Source organism: Rhynchophorus ferrugineus, unplaced genomic scaffold (genome assembly GCF_030347505.1).
Source record: "Rhynchophorus ferrugineus isolate W39M unplaced genomic scaffold, kcgeb_rfMv2 rfM9, whole genome shotgun sequence".
Taxonomy (NCBI): Eukaryota; Metazoa; Arthropoda; class Insecta; order Coleoptera; family Curculionidae; genus Rhynchophorus; species Rhynchophorus ferrugineus.
In genome coordinates, this window is record NW_027472588.1 from 12,717,782 (window position 1) to 12,739,449 (window position 21,668).

At 30.9% G+C, this 21,668-nt stretch overlaps 1 protein-coding gene across 47 annotated transcripts in view; it reads left to right on the plus strand.

Annotated features, from left to right (window-relative positions):
• The first annotated feature begins 2,589 nt into the window (after positions 1–2,589).
• Positions 2,590–21,668, plus strand: part of LOC143202289 (basement membrane-specific heparan sulfate proteoglycan core protein) — a 698,200-nt gene continuing 679,121 nt past the window's right edge. For all 47 annotated transcript variants that reach the window (XM_076413660.1, XM_076413659.1, XM_076413679.1 and 44 more), the window contains exon 1: positions 2,590–2,848. In XM_076413660.1, the coding sequence (XP_076269775.1) occupies positions 2,741–2,848 (108 nt within the window). In that variant the 5' untranslated portion in view covers positions 2,590–2,740. The remainder of the gene's footprint in view (positions 2,849–21,668) is intronic.

Below are 21,668 nucleotides of genomic sequence, written 5' to 3' on the forward strand. Positions count from 1 at the left end.
GGTCCTCCGCATTAAGCCTACCGACTGGCTAGTGGCCAACTTTAGAAATCATCCCAGAAGACATCCGGCCTTACCCAGCCTGGTTACTGGCGTGACTGGGATCAGTTTCCTTGTCGGATTTTGCACTCTTGCCTAGAACAATCACAAGCATAAATTTACGAAAACGGAATTCGAACCCGCGACTATCGCAAGAGTAGGAGAACCGTCCTGTTGCCTTTACCACTGCGCCACCAAGCCGTCTTGTTGTTAATGAGATCTGAATTACTTTATTTATATTTACAGGGTATTAACTTATAATAAAAACAATAAATCCTATAATTAGAATAGTCAAGAAGGAATATTTGGATTTCCTTTACTTGTAATATTTTACTTGTCCCATTTTTTTCTTGTATAACAATATAATTAAATTAGAATCAATGATACATAAATATGCTGCATATCAAGCAAGCTTTCCTTTTTATATCGGTAAAATTAAATAAAGTATAAAGTTGGGAAAAAGCGATTTCGATTTGAACTTGCATATTTCCAGTAATTAAGCTAAAGATTCGTTTATTATAGCCTTATTCGTTTATTTGCTCAACAGTTATTACCCTATGAAAATGGAATTCTAGATATTCCATTTCATACTTTACTTTTTCACTTCCGAGAAAAGACTCGTTGATAATTATGTCCTGTTTTTGGTGATTTGTATAAATGACGGCCAACCCTATGAAATTCTTAAACATATTGAGGTAGGCGATCATCTAACAACATCGCTAGTAATCGATTAGACAGTCTTGAAGGATTTAAAAACACTAGTTGCCAGAAGAGACTCGATACTTGGCTGTTAATTTATGCGAACAGCGAAAAATTTAATACAGCGAAATTCCGTTTTTGAACGGCCGCTGAAATGAAACAATATCGAGCCATTTTTTAAATGAAATATGAGCTTTTGAGTCTAATGTCAACAATTAATGCGATTGAACTAGGCGATTTAAAAAACAACAATCAGAATTAATCAACAGGTAAGGTGCACATCTTTGGAGTGACCTTTAGAAAACCGTATGCCGTATATGCAATCCATCGTATAGCCCGGATCTTGCTCATCCGACTATTGATTGTTTCGGTCTAGGCATAACTCCCTTATATCATGTTTATAAATTAATTTTCAAGGATTTACAACAGATAGTGCTATTGTGTATTAAATCGCATCGGGTACATTTGTAACAAACTTCATCATGAAGCCAGTATGCATTATTTCGTGGAAATGTGAATAAACATTATTTTTAGTGCGTTGAAAATATATGAATTTGTGTTGAGTAAATTACAGTTGTGCGAAGTTTTACTTTTTTAGTTTAATTTGAGAATTTTGATTGATTTCAATATGTGAATACTGGTTTTGATGTTTTGAAAGTGGCGATTTTAACACTTAACACAAAGAGTGTTCTGCGCTGTAAAAAAATGATTACGAGGTTTTGAAGGCATTACTCGAGAATGTTCCATGTAAAACGTAAGAAGAATATGCATAATCGTTTGGACGAACACGAGAGATCAATTTTAGTCGCTGGAAGAACATGGAAATGATCCATGGAGAAAAATTTGAAACTGAAAATTGAAAGGCATTTGGTCATGCGTGAAATGTTGCTCTAACGGCGAAATCATTAAGGTTTATTGCATCGTATTGTTACTGATGACGAAAAGTGGATCCATTACGATAGTCCGAAGTGAAGAAAATCATGTGGACTACCTGATCATGTATCAGCATCAACGACAAAGCCGAATATCCATGGCTTCAAGCTAATATTTTCTATTTGGTGGGACCAGTTTGGTGTGATATACTATGAGCTGCTGAAACCAAATAGAATCATCAATTAATGCGTTTGTGCCGAGCACTGCCCGAAAAACAGCAAAAAATGTTATTCTTCAGTATCACAATCTTTAACGCAAAATCGGTGATAACATACTTATTAAAATTTACATTAAAACAGGAAATTCTACCCCTTCCTCCGTATTCTCCAGAACCCTGCTCCTTCTCATTACTACTTCTTTCCACCTGTCTGAGCGGAGCTTCACGTCTTATGAAGATCTCAAAAAATTAGTCAATTTGTATATAGCCCCAAAAGGTACATCCTTCTTTTGAGATGGAATCCGTAAATTACCTGAAAAATCGGAAAAACTAGCGGCTATCGATGGACAATAATAAAATACTTAAAAAAATTAATTTATAAGCGTAATAGTATAAAGCTGGTTTTAAAACAAGCTGGAGAATTCCTGTAATGGCGGAATTATAGTTGTAAGAGAAAAGTGGCAAAAAGTTATAGATCAAACAGAACACTTCGATTAATTTTTCGAAGTTTGCCTTGAATAATATAAAAAATCGAATTTACTTTTTCCCTCACCAATTATATAGACGGAAATCTCAAAATATCTCTATACATTTTTTTTGATTAAATATAAACACTTTATTATCCTATTGTACTTCAACAAAAATGTATAAAATTATTTTCCCACTCACGATTTAACATTTTTCCCGATATGTTGGGAGTCTGACGCTGATATGGCAACGCCGCGTCGTCGAATAAGCACATGGACGAAAAATTTTCTACATTCAGTTTGGTGCGGTAAGTGCGCTCACCTAAACAGCTTCTCTGGTCCACCGATTGTCGTGCTTCGTTCCATCTTTACGAGTATGACTTTAAGTTTGTGAGTTAAAAAATACATAGTCCGCTCGAAAAAAACAAAAACAAAATAAAATAAAATCATGGGCGTCTTGACAAGACCGGCCCCGAGACTGATGTGGGTGTGCGGATTTATTCTGTTTTGTGCCCTATTATTCCATACTAGCACACCGGTATCTGCAGACTTAAAGGTATGTTAAGTCTTTCTTTGAAACTTGTTCTTCGACTCTTTCTTTGTTTTTCGGCTCGTTCACGAAATCGTTTTTTTTTGGAGTTTTATATTTTACCGTTTGCGCCTAGTAAAACTAGACGGAATATATTTATTGGTAGGTTTTAAAAAATGCGGACTCCCCAGAATGTTTTATTCCGTAAGTTCATTGCCTGCTGATGCTACACATTTGTGCAAAAAAGTACAGTCTATAGAAATTTGCAGTGGCGTGACCGCAAGTTATTCAATTTTTTCCACGGATGTCATCGAAAGTTTGAGGATTTTTCGCGCTTGTTTTTTTTTTGTAAGGGGTCGAACCGGGTGTATTGCTTGTTGCATACTTTTATTAAATTTTTACGTTGGGTTTTTGTATAGTTGCGGTATTTTTATTATGATTTAATATATATTTCTTTAATTTAAAATAATTTCGTATTAACATAAGAATTTCGCAGACAAATATTTTGCTTTTTTTCGTCTCAAATTTTAGTTTTCTTTATATATTATTTTGAAAATACGGAGTTATATTTTAAGTTCAAATGATCTGTGTAGTGCAAGATAACTCTAATCTGTCTGGACCGGAAGAGTTCTCGTGGTATACATGTCTCCGATAAGTTTGTTTTGACGGTTCCTGAAAAATTGTTAATGGATGGCTGCAATAAAGAATCACAAATTTGATTTATTTGATATTAATTTATAACTATAATATACTATACAGATATTATTAAAAATAAATTTAAAGTGGAATTATTAAGATTGTAGCAGAAATAAAAACACAAAATTTCAAAATTCGCCAGGTTAAGTCAAATACCAATCAGAAGCGCTACGAAACATTGACGTCACTTACTGTTTCCTTACCATAATTTCCGAATTCCAATGTTTGAACTTTTTAGCGTATTTTGATTTTATTTATATTATTTATTTTAAATTTCACAATTGGTCACAAGATATTGATTTTTTATTACCAACGGAATGAAAAAACAAAGGAAAAAATTGCCGAGAATTGATTCATCGATCGTCATTTTACTGTGACAGCAATTGAAATAATCTTTAAAATAGCACTAACATTTTTATAGAATTAAATAGAGTGAGTACTCCAGACACATTAACCATGACATGTGGTAGAATATTGAAGAACATTAAGTAAAAGTATTTTAAGTATGACATTTGGCAAGAAAAGTGAAAGGTTAATATGTGCAGATAATAACTCTAAAGAGTACCCAATAATAGTACAATCGCCCAGTTAGGACCTGTGATAATAGTATTTTTACCAACAGATGCAAATATATTTGATAGGGCTATCAAAATATTCATTGTACATACTTAGTAGTAACTACAACACAAAAAAGGGTTTCAACCATATACATTTGGTGGTAGATGTTTGATTTTCTTAAACTTTTAACAGCTCTCTGGAGTGTATATTACCCTACAATATTTGGGTAAATAAATTGCACAAATTGTATTTTTGAATTTCATAACAGCCTTACAAACTTGGTATGTAAGTAGGAATTAGTTAGTAGTTAACACACAGTAAGAAGTATTGTCAACTGCAATACTTTATCAAGTACTTTACAAAATCTATATTTGGACATCCTTTAACATATTAAATTTTTTCATGAATTCTTAAATTAGATCTCCAGTTAGTTTTTTTAACTTTATTTGACTTCTGTGATAACATTTTCTTTCATACATTTTCTGTACCTAGTATATGTTCAAAAAGTTTGAAACTGCTGTTTGCTATAATAACACATACATACCAGGCTATAAAAACTTCATAAAATCACATTGTCAAATATCATCAGTTCATCAGACTAAACCCTTCACATTCTATTAAATCTAATTTTTCATATTATTTAGTTACTGAAAAAAGAACAAAATTATTAAGGATTCATATACACAATAAACAAAACAAATGAGGCCTAACCTCAAATGCTAACAACAGTTTTATTTACCTCGATATTACGTTAATTACACTTTAGACCTAATTATAGGTACTTAAAATAGTAAATACTTACATTAGAATGGTCTTATTGTTGTGAATAAATTAACGATGTTTAAACTATACCTGTTTAGCGCTTTGCAAGATTTAAGCATATTTTTCTGTCTTTCAAACTTGTTTGAAGTTTATACCGACTTGTAAATACATTAGTGTCCTCACACCATCGATACACATTAGAAAGTCTAATTATAACGCAAAATTATTAAACTAACGTATAAATGAGACTTAAACGTCAATGTTTCTTTCTAATTAATTTTTTTGCAAAAATTTTCTCAAAAATAGTCATTTAGCCAATTTAAATATCTTATCTCGGCCATATGTTGGCTAAGTCATGAATAAAACATTGCCCATCAGCTGCAACGTTTTCGGTACTGGATATGGTAGCTGATAATGTTTAACTACGGCTACGGCTGTAACGCATATTGGGGCTTTGTATTATTTCCGATGAAGGCTTTATCTTAACGGAATAAAAATAATATTCTCTGGTCGTGGCAGGAGGCACGCCTGTGTGTATGTGGGCGGGTCCAATAAAACCCCAAAAATTTTACCGAGAAATTATTCTTTGATTTCCTACTGGTAACAAGCCATTTTCAATAAACATTAACGTCTAGTTAGAGGGGTTATTTATTGATTATATTAGATAATAAACTTTTTTTATAATGTTGGGATTAAATTCTAACATTATTTGATATAAGATCTTATTTTTATGTTGTATGTTTTAAGAAATTATATTATTAACATTAATAAATATGTTTATTTCACAATTCTAATATGCTTTCTGATATAGAGACACCACAAACCTTATTAAACGGCGTTTTCGTTGTTCAAAGACATCCGATATTGTTAATAATATTTTTTTAAACTTTCGGAGGTCACACAAGTGAAAGTGCATGAGATAACCGACTGGGGACATCTCATACGGCCGGCTACAATCCTAATTAGTTTGTTACACTTATTTCCGATATAAAAAATTGTTTTTGTTGCTTGTTACATCAAGTACCGTGTTGCCTTTTCGATTTTGTATCTTTTTAATCTCGAGAATATCTACGATAAGAGTACGACGGATGTTAGATGGTGATGTAATGGCAAAGTGAGCTAAGGAAACCGAATAATTGATATGGAATGGGCGCATTGTACAGTGATTGCCAAAACGATAATTGGGACCACCCAACATGATGTCATAAAATTAACGATGTACATTTAAATTTTAAAGTTATTGGACATATTTATAGCCATTTTGTGTCTTCGATTATCTTTTTGTAACTATTCGCACATTACTAACTTCGTTAATAATTTATTTTTATTTATTTTTTAAGTAGGCTGTGGTTATTTTTTTTTCCTATATAATATTCTATTTAATTGCAATGTTCTCTTTTCATTATAACTGATATTTTAATAAGGTCGATTGAGTTATCATCTTACATATTTTTTTATCTAAATGATTGTGTAGAATTTTTTAAATTAATTTCAGAATTTTTCTTTTTTGATTATCACTCTTTTAACTCTTTGGAGCTGTAATATTTGGAAAATGTGTGTTGAATTATTTTTATTAAAAATACACCAAAACCGATTACTTTAGTTCTATATATATTGTTTCAATTTTTTTTGTGAAGTATGGAACGATCAATTATTTATAACACAGCATTGACATCAGAATATCAATCAATGTCAAGCATGGTAGTTTTGCTAATGTCGAAATAACACCCTATACAATAAATTAAGTCAGCATTTGGGGACATATTTTCGTTAGTACACCTGATACAAAGAATTATAAATATTGTAATTTTTTAGTTTTAGATTTCTTTATTGGTTCTTTCAATCTTTCGACGTATCTTACTTACATATACATACATTGTAATGCCCTGTATTATATCATGTCATAACATTTTTAATTTTTATTGATTTCTTACTATGTTCTTTTTGAGTTGTAAGGCCAATTTCAAAGCAGTTGGCGAAAAATAAAAGTTCATAAATATGAGCTATTTTCCAGTTAGTGTCTATATCTGTTGGCTACTAAATAGATACCACATAGTTACTACATAGATAATCGACAGCTTCTTCCAATTTCTTTAGCTTTTTACCAACAGCAAATTGAAAAGGTACCTTTGTGCTATCAGTTTGGATAAATCAAAGAACACCTTATGAAATAATTAATTATTGTTAATCATGAATATATATTGATTTGGATAACAATGGTCTTGCTATTTAAAGATAACTACTTTTGCTGTATGATGAGGGAGAAGTTTCTTTAGTTTACCTTGCATCCTTGTTACCACATTTTGCTCAAACCTGAGGTATTTCCAGGAATACAGTCGAGCAATATCTTTTAGCATTATGGTCTTTATTTGGCTTGTCAGTCTATGTATTTCTTGATTTATGGTATATCCATATTTCCAGTTAGTGTCTATATCTGTTAGCTACTAAATAGATACGACATAGTTACTACATAGATAATCGACAGCTTCTTCCAAATTTCTTTAGCTTTTTACCAACAGAAAATTAAAAAGGTACCTTTGTACTATCAGTTTGGATAAATCAAAGAACACCTTATGAAATAATTAATTATTGTTAATCATCAATATATATTGATTTGGATAACAATGGTCTTGCTATTTAAAGATAACTTCTTTTGCTGTATGATGCGGGAGAAGTTTCTTTAATTTACCTTGCATCCTTATTACCACATTTTTCTCAAACTTGAGGTATTTCCAGGAATACAGCCGAGCAATATATGTTAGCATTGTGGTCTTTATTTGGCTTGTCAGTTTATGTATTTCTTGATTTATGGTATATCCATATTTCCAGTTAGTGTCTATATCTGTTAGCTACTAAATAGATACGACATAGTTACTACATAGATAATCGACAGCTTCTTCCAAATTTCTTTAACTTTTTACCAACAGCAAATTGAAAAGGTACCTTTGTGCTATCAGTTTAGATAAATCAAAGAACACCTTATGAAATAATTAATTATTGTTAATCATGAATATATATTGATTTGGATAACAATGGTCTTGCTATTTAAAGATAACTACTTTTGCTGTATGATGAGGGAGAAGTTTCTTTAGTTTACCTTGCATCCTTGTTACCACATTTTGTTCAAACCTGAGGTATTTCCAGGAATACAGCCGAGCAATATCTTTTAGCATTATGGTCTTTATTTGGCTTGTCAGTCTATGTATTTCTTGATTTATGGTATATCCATATTTCCAGTTAGTGTCTATATCTGTTAACTACTAAATAGATACTACATAGTTACTACATAGATAATCGACAGCTTCCTCCAAATTTCTTTAGCTTTTTACCAACAGAAAATTGAAAAGGTACCTTTGTACTAACAATTTGGATAAATCAAAGAACACCTTATGAAATAATTAATTATTGTTAACCATGAATATATATTGATTTGAATAACAATGGTCTTAATTAAAGTCTTAACAAAAGTCTCAATCAATAACAATAACAATCTCTATTTCTTCTACACTTCTGTACTTAATTAAGCCCAAACTGTTTTGATTGTGACTGATTATACGGATTGCCAATGATGGATAATAGTTTCAAATAGTATAATGTAGATTATTTTGCAATTAAAACATTGTGTTTAGAAAAACAAACTTGGATTATACGAAATTATTTGTTATGTATGCAATGGGAATTATTTCGGCTACTAAAAATCTAAATATACTATTAAATTTGGTATGTCTTGTATTCAAGGTTTCACTATGTTAATTTCTATTTAAATTTTTAACATGGAATTTTTTTTATGCGGATCAGTAAACACATCGATATAAACACAAGAAGATAACACCATTTTATTTTGCACGTGACAATACAATCAAGATCCAATAACTTATGTAGTTCATATAACCCAATTTGAGTGTGACGTAAACAAGAAAACCTCGTATACAATCAAAAGGAAAAGGAATTTCCTGTCTTTCGGTTTTCCGTGCTTGTCTCTGGTAATTTTTGGCCACTGATGCAGCTCGGCTAAAGAGTGCATTCACACTCGGTAGAGCCATTTGACCTCTCTCGTTCATTCTTCTTTCGGGTATTCCGTTTTGAACAGGTTATGTCAATGAATCGACGACTTCAAATATGACCATTAAGATTACGGTTCTTTGTACTTTGAGTTTTCGTTGTCCATAATTTTATTTTTGTCGTTTTTTGGGAAACATATACGTGAAAAATCTTATTTTAAGATAGACCATGAGTTAGAATCAATATAAAGAATTTTATGCACACAATGTATATCTCCTTTCTGCTTTTTGGTATCATGTTTTTCCAATTTATATATATACTATATGTACTGTTACATGTACTGTAGTTGTCTTAGATTAAGATTAATTTATAAACAACTTCATGTTCACTGACAGGCTTTATTTTTGCCATTTCGTTGAAGTGTGAACAAAATATGTTTTTCAGTGCGTTGAACATGTTTGAATTTATACAGAGTAAATCGCTTTTACTGGAAGTTTTACTTTTTTTACTTTAATTCATCATGAAATTCTATGTGAAGCTTACAACAACCATGCTCCATCGATCTCAACATTTGAGTTCGACGTTTTGAATGTGGTGATTTTGATACGGAGGACAAAGATAGTTTTGAATAGCTAAAAGAATTGAAGATGGGGATTTGAAGACATTACTCGATGAAATCATTAATGGGGATTACTATTGATACGTCTGATCCAAGCACTGAGCGAAAAACGACTGGAATACGAGCAAATAAACAATAATGTTATTCATTATCATGATAACGCTAGGCCACGTTTTGCAAACCAATAAAAACTTATTTGGAAACATTAAAATGGGAAGTGTTACCCCACCCGCCGTATTCTCCAGACTTTGCTCCTTCTAATTACTTCTTGGTCCTACATATGAGTCTTGACCTATCTGAGCAGCGCTTCACTTCTTATGGAGTGACCCAAAATTTAGTCAGTTCTTGGATAAATGGAAAAAAATCATCTATCGATATACTTTGAATACTTTGAATAAAATACATTGTACCGATTTTTCGTCATAAAGTTTTAAATTAAAATATCTCAAGGCTAATAATTTTTTTTTGTAAAACTGTAATAATCATATCATTTTTAAAAATTTAATCGATTACATTAATACCTATCAAATTGTAAACAGCTGAAAAAACACAATTAACAGGTCTTATTTGCATTTTTTTGGTATAATTTAGTCATTGATTTATTTAGTTTGATAAATATATGTTGAATGTATTTGCTACTGGAGTGTTTGGTTGGTATTTTGTGCCTCTAGCAGTTGGGTTACGATCATATCTTCAGCAAGAATAGATTTTCTCTGTTGTCCTATGTTCTCCAGATATCGAATTCATCACATTTCTTACAATTTAAATTGGATTACTTAATGTTTATATTATGTTTTTTTTATTTGAAGCTTATATCTTATCTTATATTCGTGATTCAATCTTAATTTACAAATTAATTCATTACAATTGTTCAGTTGTACTCTGTCTGACGATGCTGAAACTAAGAGAAACTTGTCACAAGTTCGTATGGTTTGGTTTGATTCAATTTTCTGACTTCCTGGCGTTGTTTAATAGCTGTATTGCCTTCATGTTGCTTGCCTTCATGATTTAGTTTTAACCTTATTTCTTGTTTTAACATGAAATCTTAAATAACTTCGTAAATTCATTTTGATTTCGAGGTCATCGTGCAGTTCTTCGTTGTTTTTGTTTTGGCAGATGTTATGAAATTATTGAGAAAATCTCTCTATTGTGAAATGAATGTACAGATTATTTCTTTATATGTGATATTTATTTAATTTAATAATATTTATTTGTAATAAATATTATATATATGTTTTATTCATATCATTAATAAACATTAACTATGTCAAATTTCACATCCACTGTAAAAGCAACATCCTTAAAAAGGGAGCTAAAGTTTGGCTTTGTCTATTAACAATGGGATTATTCCACATTTAGAATATATGGTCTATTCATATAATATTTTAGCCTTTTATTTTGAGCTTTACACTATTTTAATATATGAAAATAATAGAAAATTTCCTTACGTATAAAACTAGTTTGAACTGATGTTTTATTTAGACTATTTTGGTCAATTTTGTATAAAATTTATATTTGTTTTTTGTCCATTTTCAAATGCAGAAGTTAATATAAACATCCGACTTGGTTGCCACAATGGTCAAGGCGACAGGACGGTCCTCCTACTGTTACGATAGTCGCGTGTTCGAATCTTGTTGTGGCATGGTCAGAGATTTATGTTTGGGATTATCAAATCTCAACACACTTTTGTTTTACCAGATTTCTTCTGAATTAACTATAAAATTGCAACAAATTATAACAAATTCCTTTCAATATTTTCCATCGACCAAAAAGATATAAATTATCTGCTTAAGTTGCTAAAGAGGTTTGCGTGAAAAAAATTACAAAACTATTTCTTGTACAATGTAAAATATTTGGAGTGAAATAACTTTTACCTCTTCAATGTAACGAATTGGCGAAGGAAGGCAATTATTTTGGTCCACAAACTCAATCAAGTTACCTTTCTACCAGTACTTCTTCATTTTCATTTACTTTATTTGAACTTACAAGTCCATTTTAAAATAATTGTGACAATATATTGTATTCCCTTTCAATATCAAAACTGATTTAATAATACGAATTGATTTTGATAAAAATGTAATCGAGTAAGAGGAACAGCGATGTTTTAAAAATGTTAATATATGCTAATTTCTGTTAGAATTTATTTATATCTCGAACATGTGTTTCATTCCTAATCACGTACATTAAATTTAGAAAAAAAAACAGCTCATTAATAACGATTATCATCAAGTTAAATCTCAAGAGTTCCTACTGACTGTGTCCTTAATACCACCGTCTATGTCGGTCGTGATTTGTGCCTTAATTTTTGACCAACCGTCTACCGTTGAAGGCCATCCGGTACATTCTTGTCTTCTTTTTTCAACCGTCGGTAATTCACTTATTTTAGCGATATGAACATGCGTTGTGTACGTAGGATAAAAAATCGAACCGAAATTTTACTAGAAAATATAATAAATATAAATCGCATTTAATTACCAAATGCAGTTCTAAAAAATATGTTTTTATTGTTTTCAAAGCTTATCCCTTTAAGAGTATAAGAGAATTTTTCAAAATTTAAATTATTTTAGTGGCGCGGTATATAAAGACGAAACCTTTTTTTTCCTCGAAACTATTTTCAGGTTTTACAAAATCAAAATTTGTATGTTTAGTAGCGTTGGTAATTATCGACTGAACATAGTTTTTTTTTTGTTCTGGCCTAAAACGAAGACTTGCCCTGGAGTGACAAGTTGGACCGGGTTATGTGGGACTGCCTCTGGGCTTACCAATACATTAAACCGAAACCGCCTCACAGTTGATCCCCGTGGTTCGCTACTGCTACTGCATTAAATTTGGGGATATGCCACCCGCTAACCGGGAAGCCGTTATTGGGCACGAGGACCCGGCGAAAACAGATAATGAAACTAACTATAGATTCGCAAACTTGAGTTAGCACACGACTGGATGTTCTCGTATGGGGACAAAAGTTATCAGTACAGCGACGGATGAGGTCGTTTCTGCCTGGAAAAGGGAAGGTTAGCCGTGATGTGGTGCTAAGCTCCCAGCATGTCGACCAGCTCTTGAACAAGCGCGTTTTTAGAAGAAGTTGTGTTGAGATGTTGTGGAAGGACTGAGATATGAAGCGCTCGATTTCTGGGGTGTCAGTTTCTCTGTGAATTTGATTATTTTTGACAAACCACGGAGCGTTAAACCTGAGGAGCTTATTTTGGAAAACTTGAAGCCGTTTCACCTGGTTGGGTGTAACAAACTTGAAGTAGACATTAGATACGTAGAGGAGTACGGACCGAATTAACATCTTGTAAGATACGCATTTGATGGAGATGGGAAGTCTGCTAGAAGGACAGACCAGAGAAGACAGTAGCTATCCCCAAAGCTTTCTAGATTGCTTTTTGGATTTGGGAATGCCAGTCGAACCGTCGGTCGAAGTGGAGACCTTGTTACGTGACGTTATCCAGCCATGGAATTGTTGTTAGACGCGCAGTGCGTAACGCTTCTTATGGATAATAATGTCCTAGGTTTTCAGGGGTTTGGTTCACAACTTCCAGAATTTGAACCACTTGACCGCATGATCGAGCTGCTTCTTTCTATAAACGTTCTTGAATGGTAATCTCGAGCCTTGAAGCCGTGAAGAAAGCAGTTTCGGCAGCGTAAAGCGCAACATCAATATGCTCTTTTCTCAGCAGATCTGAAATAAACAGTTTAAATAGGCCTATATAGGGCTGGGGCCAGTGGGGAGCCTTGACGTACGCGACTGAATATAGTCCAAACAGTCTATAGTCGCGAAACAGTCGAACTAGTCGATAGTAAAAAAACTAGCGACTGAAAATAATAGTTACTATATCAGTAAAATGCAGGTTTTGACTGTTTTCTATTCGTGATAATATTCGTTTAACTGCAAGTGGCAGTATGAAATGGAATATTGATCCCAAATATATTTAATTGTATTTTAATATTTTAAAAGTAACCATGATATTATTATAAAAGTTTTGTTTTGGAACTGGAAATAGAAATAAAAATATAAATTTCATTCCAACATGTTCTTACTAATTTTTTTCAAACTGAGACATCTTCGAAGTTTTTTTGGGAAAGAAAATGATAGAGAAAACCAATTTATTATCTTAAAAGTGACAGTTTCATTTTGAATGATGTAAAAGTATTTCTATATTTTTTATATTTGATTTGATTGTAAGAAGGAATGAAGTAATGACCACTTAATATTTATATAGTATTTTCTCACTCACTCTTCATCAATTATTAACCATTGCACCCTCTTTAAGTACAATAATAATTTTAAGCAATATTTTAAGAATATTATTTGTTGAAACTTGATTGAAAGAAGTTTTAATATTCCAAAGGCTTGAACAAACATCGAGAGATTTAGAAAGTGGAAAATGTCTATCCAATAAGGATCCAATATTTGCAAGATACCATGAATGAAGACAAAATTGTTTTTCTGTTTATTAATCAAATTGTTCTTTTTACCTTATTACATAATAAATAATCTTGAAAAATAAAGTTCAGAAATGCTGCTATATATATTGTTATTTACAGTCATACAAACAATACATAAAATCATTAAACATATTACATATAAATCTTTGTAAACATAAATTCGGCACATTATTTTCAAGGCCGCGGCTAGGACGGCAAAGCTAGAACATTAAAAATCAGTGGAATGAAACTAGTAGATCCCAACATAGTAACTGAAAGTACACGACTGAAACAGTCGATAGTAAAAAGTAATCAATTCCTAAACAGTCGATAGTCGTTTTCAGTCGATAGTTTCAAACGCTAATTTTTACTATATTAAAAAATGTTTTTTTTTACTTCGCAGTATTATATTTAAATAATAAATGTTGAGGATTGTTATTTAAAACTAATATGAAGCAACAAGGATACTAAACTGTTATATAGAAACAAACAAATAATGTTTAATATTTTGACGATATACTTCTTGCGCTTTATTTTTTTTGGTTTATGTTTAATAAGACTTTATATGTTTCAGATTCGTATGTAGTACACTGCTTCTTTTAATATCCATTATTTTTTTCAGTTTTTCCCTGAGTTTTTCAATCTCATTCAGTTTATATCTCTTTGATCTTCTTAAGGAAACTAACCGATTCTATCCACAAGACATTATACCTCAATTTACGTGTTCATTTCCCAATTTGCTCTTAGCTTTCTAAAAATACTGTTTTTTTTGCTATAATTTCACCAGGTCTTAGGTATTAAAGTATTATCAATTATCAATTTGTAATGTAAGAGCTAGTATATTTTTGAATTTCATCAAGTATCAGGGCGTGTTGTAAATTTAAAATATTATAATTGGGATTTATTTTGTTTTATAAATATAGTTAATACATATATAGATATTACTTGATGAAGCTTTTGTATCAATAACGCTTTTTCAAGCATATCAGAGCACCATCAGTATAATATACTCTTAGTTTTCTCTAAGTATTTTCTAAATGTTGGCAACTTTGTCGTTTTTCAGGGCCCACCTTTATAAAAGTCCGAAAATGTGGCCATAAATTCGGCAAGATTATAACCCAGGTTTTTTTGTGCAAAACCACAAATTATTTTTATTGGATTAGAAATGGGGGAACGTGTTATATAAATCAGTATAAAGATATATTTTATAGTAAATTTTGCAATATTATAACGCAATTTATATACTATATATATACTATATATATATATATATATATATATATATATATACTATATATATATATATATATATATATATATATATATATATATATATATATACTATATATATATATATAAATATATATATATATATATACTATATATATATATATATATATATATATATACTATATATATATACACATATATATGTATATATATGTATATGTATATACTATATTTAGTATTTATGGTTATTGTACATCTTTAGTTTTTGTATTTGGGTATTATTCCATTCCATAGAAATATTCCATTTCTTTTTGCAGATCCACAGAAAATTAAAATTAAATTATTATTTGCATGTTGATAGTATTCAGTAATTATTTTTTCCTTTTATTTTTTAAAGTTAGTACATGAATACCTCGAGTCGTTTCCTCTCTCACAATTTATACAGGAAAGGGTTCGCACATCTTCGTCTGACATCGCGAATTGAAAAAACAGTCGAACCGTGTATTTAATGCATTATAATGAAAATAGTAATTACTATTTTCAGCCGCTAGTTTTTTGACTCTCGATTTTTTCGACTGTTTTGTGATTATCGACTGTTTCGTCTGTTTTCAGTCAATAGTTCCCAATGCTAATTTATAATAAGGCAATAATGATAACAATAATTTTATGTTAAATATATTAATATTCCTATTATTATGATTGCCAATGATGCTCATGACACATGTTTAATTTGATTAAGTGAGAATATAAAAAACAACAAAATATTTGACAGTACTATATTATTAATTGAACATATATAACAAAAAAATTAATTTTTTTGGAAAAAAAATTATGAATATATTAGAATTAAATGTTTAATATCAAGTGATAAATAAAGTGTTAAAATTAGTAAGACCCGATACTTTTCAACCAGCTTATGTGTACATTACAAATACAGTAATTGGTTGTGGGAGTGAAGATAAATAATGAAACACCCTGTGAGGAATCGAGAAAAGGTCAAGTTACTTGGATAGTGTGAATGGACTCGTTAATTCGACTGCATCTTTGACCAAAAAATATTACGGGCCCGCATAGAACACTCAGATACATGACATTCTGATTGAACCGATATCGGTTGTGTTATACCGTGTTTTTTTTAAATTCATTCGTTAAAATTCGAATATGAAACCTATATTCCAACGATTGGTTTTATTTTTTTTTTCATTATTTAATACCTCTATGATTGATGGTGATATTTGTTTTTTTATATATAAAACAATTATATTAGGAAAAAAATATTGCGGTTTATTCAACTTCTGATCATTGTTATTTTATTTGCCTTGTTATAGGAATGCAGAAAAAATAGCGATATATCGATATTTTCCGAAAAAAGATCGATATTTTTGGCCGGTATATCGATATATATATATATATATCGATATTGTTTTACTCGATATTTTTCAATATTTTTTCAGAATAAATTAAATATAATTTTTAATAAACCTTCAACAATTGGTACTTAATTTAAAAAATGTATCTACTTACTTTTCCAAAATCCTCTCCACAAACCACTACTCTTTAATAGATTAGAAAAAATATATAACAGGTCAATTGAAAATTCCCCGGCCTACCATAGTAAAACTATTTTTTTTGGTAAAATTAGTTTTTTTATTCAACATAATTCCCTTCAAGCGTGATACACTGATTATAGCGACCCTCCAACTTTTCGATACCATTTTTGTAGTACGATTTGTCCTTTGCTTCAAAATAGGCCTCAGTTTCGGCCATCACCTCTTCATTCAACGAAAACTTCTTCCCAGTGACCATTCTTTTGAGATCTGAGAACAGGAAATAGTCAATGGGCGCCAGACCTGGAGAATACGGTGGATGAGGAAGCAATTCGAAGCTCAATTCATGCATTTTTTACCATCGTTTTCACTGACTTGTGACACGGTGCATTGTCTTGGTGAAGCAGCATTTTCTTTTTCTTCAAATGCGGCCGTTTTTCGGCGATTTCATCCTTCAAACGGTCCAATAACGCTATGTAATAGTCGCTGTTGATGGTCCTTTCTTTTTTAAGAGAGTCAATGAAATTTATTCCATGAGCATCCCAAAATACAGACGCCATAACCTTGCCAGCCAATTGTTGCGTTTTCCCACGCTTTGGGGCGGGTTAATCGTGTATAGTTCACTCGGATGACTGTCGATTGGACTTCGGAATGAAATGATTGAGCCATGTTTCATCCATTGTCACATATCGACGAAAAAACTCGGGTTGATTACGCTTGATCATCTTCAAACACTGCTCCGAATCATCGAACTCGTCGTTGTTTTTGGTCAAAAGTGAGCTCGCTCAAATATTTGTGAATAATATGAAGTACACGTTCAGTTGATATCTTTAGAGTGTCTGCTATTTTATTCGGTTTCAATTTACGGTCATTCAAAATCATTTTATGGATTTTTTAAATGTTTTCGTCGGTAACAACCTCTTTTGGTCGTCCACTGCGTTCACTGTTTTCGGTGCTCATTTCACCACGTCTAAACTTAGCATCTACTTTCGATGGTTGATTTTCCTGGGGCAGTGTCCGGAAACTCGCCATTAAGCCAAGTTTTTGCTTCAACTGTGCAAATTCAAAAGCAATTGTTTCAAAAAGCAATATTTTATCAACACGCGAAATTCCTTTTTATCCATTGTTTTTTTCACAATAACAAAAGTTGCTTCACTCAAAACTGAAGTATCGATTAATCAAATATGATTTTAAGAGCTTGTAGAAATGCTTTGGGATATATGACTTTATTTTCTATAGTAAGCATTTATGCCATATTCTGTCAAAAGCCCGTGCAAAATTTAGAAAGGCACAAGAGCACACATTTTAGTTTTTAGAAACAAATTTTTTTATCAATATTTTTCATAACACTAAAGTATTCGGGTTTTTGTTTCTATCTAATGGCTAATATATAAATATAATATACCTTTACAATTTTTATTTATATATAGGATATAAAATTAAAAAATATGTTCCACTAGTGACTCAGTCGGCCTTTGTTAATTCATACGGTGACCATATCAAGCGGTGCTGTACCGAAGTTTATGATCGCATTGCGTGCTACTATATCTCTCGATAATTTAAATCTATTTAGATGATATCCTGACCTACATATGGACAGCTTATTAAACAAAATAGTTATTAATCGGTGTCGGTTAATATTATGTTTTATTCCTCGTAATCTGGTTTTGTTTTAATAGTTATTAATTGGTGTGATAAATTGACAATGATGATGGATAGAAGTACGTTTACAAGCACAAATAAGTGTGTCATGAACTTGTTTGTATCAAGTTCTGTTTATGTTAACTTAATCTGTCACTAATTATGTAAAATGTAATGAATCACAGATAAATTTATCGTGACCCTGGTCACACACAAATTAAAACAAATTTGTATTAACGTTTACACTAACCAAATATTATTTTGATATAAAATAAGTTAATTTTTGATGAAATTTTGCAGAATTGAAGAATGGTTCACTATGATATTGATGTGCTTCAATGATTTTATGATAATCTGACTTTCCAGCATCACGTTAGACAAAAAAATAGATCAGAAGATTGTACTGTATCGAACAGACTTAATTGCAACTATGGAAAAGTCGCTTTCGAAGCTAGAAACAGCGAATATCGATATATCGTTTTCGATATTTTTAAAAGAATATTGATATATTTTTTGCAAAGTATTTAATAAAAAGTATTAGCTTAAAATTAAGTACCAATTTTAATGTAATCGATATATTTTCTGCATCCCTATACTAAACTCCAGTTATAGTTTAATGATGATTAGCTATCTTAGATTACATCTGGTTAATATTTGTTTTGCTAGAAAAAGAACGCGTAATTATCCCCATGAAGGAGAGGGATATTTTTAGATTTAGGATATCCTTTTTCATATATATTTGTTCCAAAGTAATTTAGTTTTCTTTCATTTCGTGTTTCGGACTAATAAGTGTATAGTAGGCACACTTGATGGTTGTTTATATGAGGTCTAAGAAGTAAGAAGCGATCTTAATAATAATAAAAATGGTTTTGGTATATTTTACGTTTTCTGTGGTTGATTTGAAGTTATGTTGACTTATTTGTCGCTAATTTTACAATATATATCTGTGTATATATAATTATTTAGTCCGTGTGTATGTAATTAGATTTCTCCTAGAGGGCTGGACCGATTTTTATGAATTTTGTGTGTGTGTGTCTTGCAGATTCGAGAATGGTTTAGATTCAGAACCTGATCTGGCAGGTGGAGCTGCGCTAGAGTTTCCGGATTCTTTTAACTTCCAAGTATTTTTCGACTATCTCATCCAGTATCACTAATTGTTATTGTGATTATTTTATAGTATTTGTTTTATTGTGGAAATAAATTTAATTCAAACAAAAACCAACGTTCTGGTAGTAGGACAACGTCGGTTGGGTGCGCTAGTATTTATAATTTTTAGCTGTATTCTACTTCTCCATAAAAGCTTTAACTATGTCAAATCTTATACTCTCTCGTAATAATTAAAAAAGGTAGTACTTAATTACTATAAACGACATAGTTTAGCTATTTGGCATACAAATATCAGCTGATTATGTCATATTTATTGTTTCTAAAACTAAAATTAATTAAAGATGTTTTTATACTGACATGTTTTATATTTTGTCGACGCTATACATCTGTGTCATCTAAAAATGCGAAGCACACAATATTAGGTGACTGCCAAAATTATTTATAAATGTATATATCAAACGTTTAGAGATGTTTATATATTCCTTATGATTTAAATATAATAAAATTAAAGTGCTTCTATTCGAATATTTTCAGTTAAATGTATACAGCTCATAAATAAGCACTGATTGTTATTTAAAAAACATTTGGGGTTTATTAATGGACCTTAATTGAAGATCATTCAGTGAACTTGACTGTGTTTATCATTATAAACGTTGACAGTCGTACATCAGGCCTGTAATATGGGTCTGGTTTATTCGGAACTAATTGGAACTAATTAATTTAAGTTTATATTTGTCTCAATTGTTCGTCATAATGTGTCTGAATTATTTAAATTTATTTTCATACGAAGCGAACAGTCGGTAAATTCTTTTTAAATAAAGCTAAATAACATTTTTGATTGAAATGAGCTCGCTTTAGTCATCTTATGATTGATTGACTATTCACTGCCGTTATAATGAAAACTGTGGGGTGTAGAAATGTGTTTTTCTGTTCTTAATTGATTGTTAAATGAGTAAATGTTTAATGGTGTACTCCATGTTACAATTTATCTCACTGCCGTTGATGGAGTTTAGTTGTTTTAGTGTTTTGTATTGTTCAAAATGCTCATGGTGTTATAACTTCAATATCTTCATGGTTTCTAGACTAGTTAACGTTCAGAATAGGGGCAATAATCATAGACAATTTCAAAATTCGTTAAATATCATACAACGAAATACAGGGAATGGACAAAACAATATGAACACCTGAATATGACAAAGACGCCATATTCATTTATTAATACGTTAAGTCACCATTTGTTTTTGAAACAGCTGCAATTCTTGGCTAAATAAATTCATAGAGCGTTTACAACAAAATATTGTCACATTGTTGTATCAAAACATGCCAATGGCTGCAAATATATGTCGCTGAACAAATTATGTCAAACTGAAGTATAACCTAAAGACTTATTATAACGTATACAGAAGCTGTGTTGCTAACATGAACAAGATGTTACGATATATTCTATGGTGTTCATGTTATTTTGTCTAATTTCCATCGAATATTCTCATGTCCACCAGATGTCTGCAGACAAAATTACAAACCCGTAAAGACCACACAATGGGTCAAGTAGTTTTTTCGGTCAAAATAAAACAATTTGTAAGTAAATTAAAAGTTTGGATACATTCTACACATTGTATCCGAGATATACAACTTTTTACTTTCTAGCCCTGTCGTTATATTACAGCACCATGTTTTACAAAAAATATCGAGATTATTGATACAAAGTTCAGGCACTTGATAAGATTGCCTAATATCGAGAATTGTTTAAAACATTGATAACGCACTTCTCTTGTTTTATTTTCATATCTAATTCAAATGCATGAGATGTTAATTAATTAATATAATCCAGCTAGTTGGTTGAGCTATTGTTTTAAGTTAAATTCCCATGCTAATGATATCTTTTAAGGTGTTGATGAATTAATGACACATTATGATGATGGGATTGTGATGTAATCTAAAATCGCAGGTTTTGCGTTTGTTAACGATTTAAATACACAAAGATTTAGTAATTTTTATTTTCGACACATGAATGTAAGGATGTGATCAGCGCATGACCTTGCTTATAAATTATTTTCTTTTTGACCCTTGACTGGCTGAGAGATAATTTAGTAAAATTGTTGTACGCCTCGTTAAACCTTATGCTGTTTTATGATACACATCAAAATTGATCATCTATGAACAGTTAAAAATCAAACGTTTGTTATCGCAATTTAATTAAACAATATGGTAGTAATAATATTTTAAAAGTGCCATAAATGGTTGAACCTGGTCGATT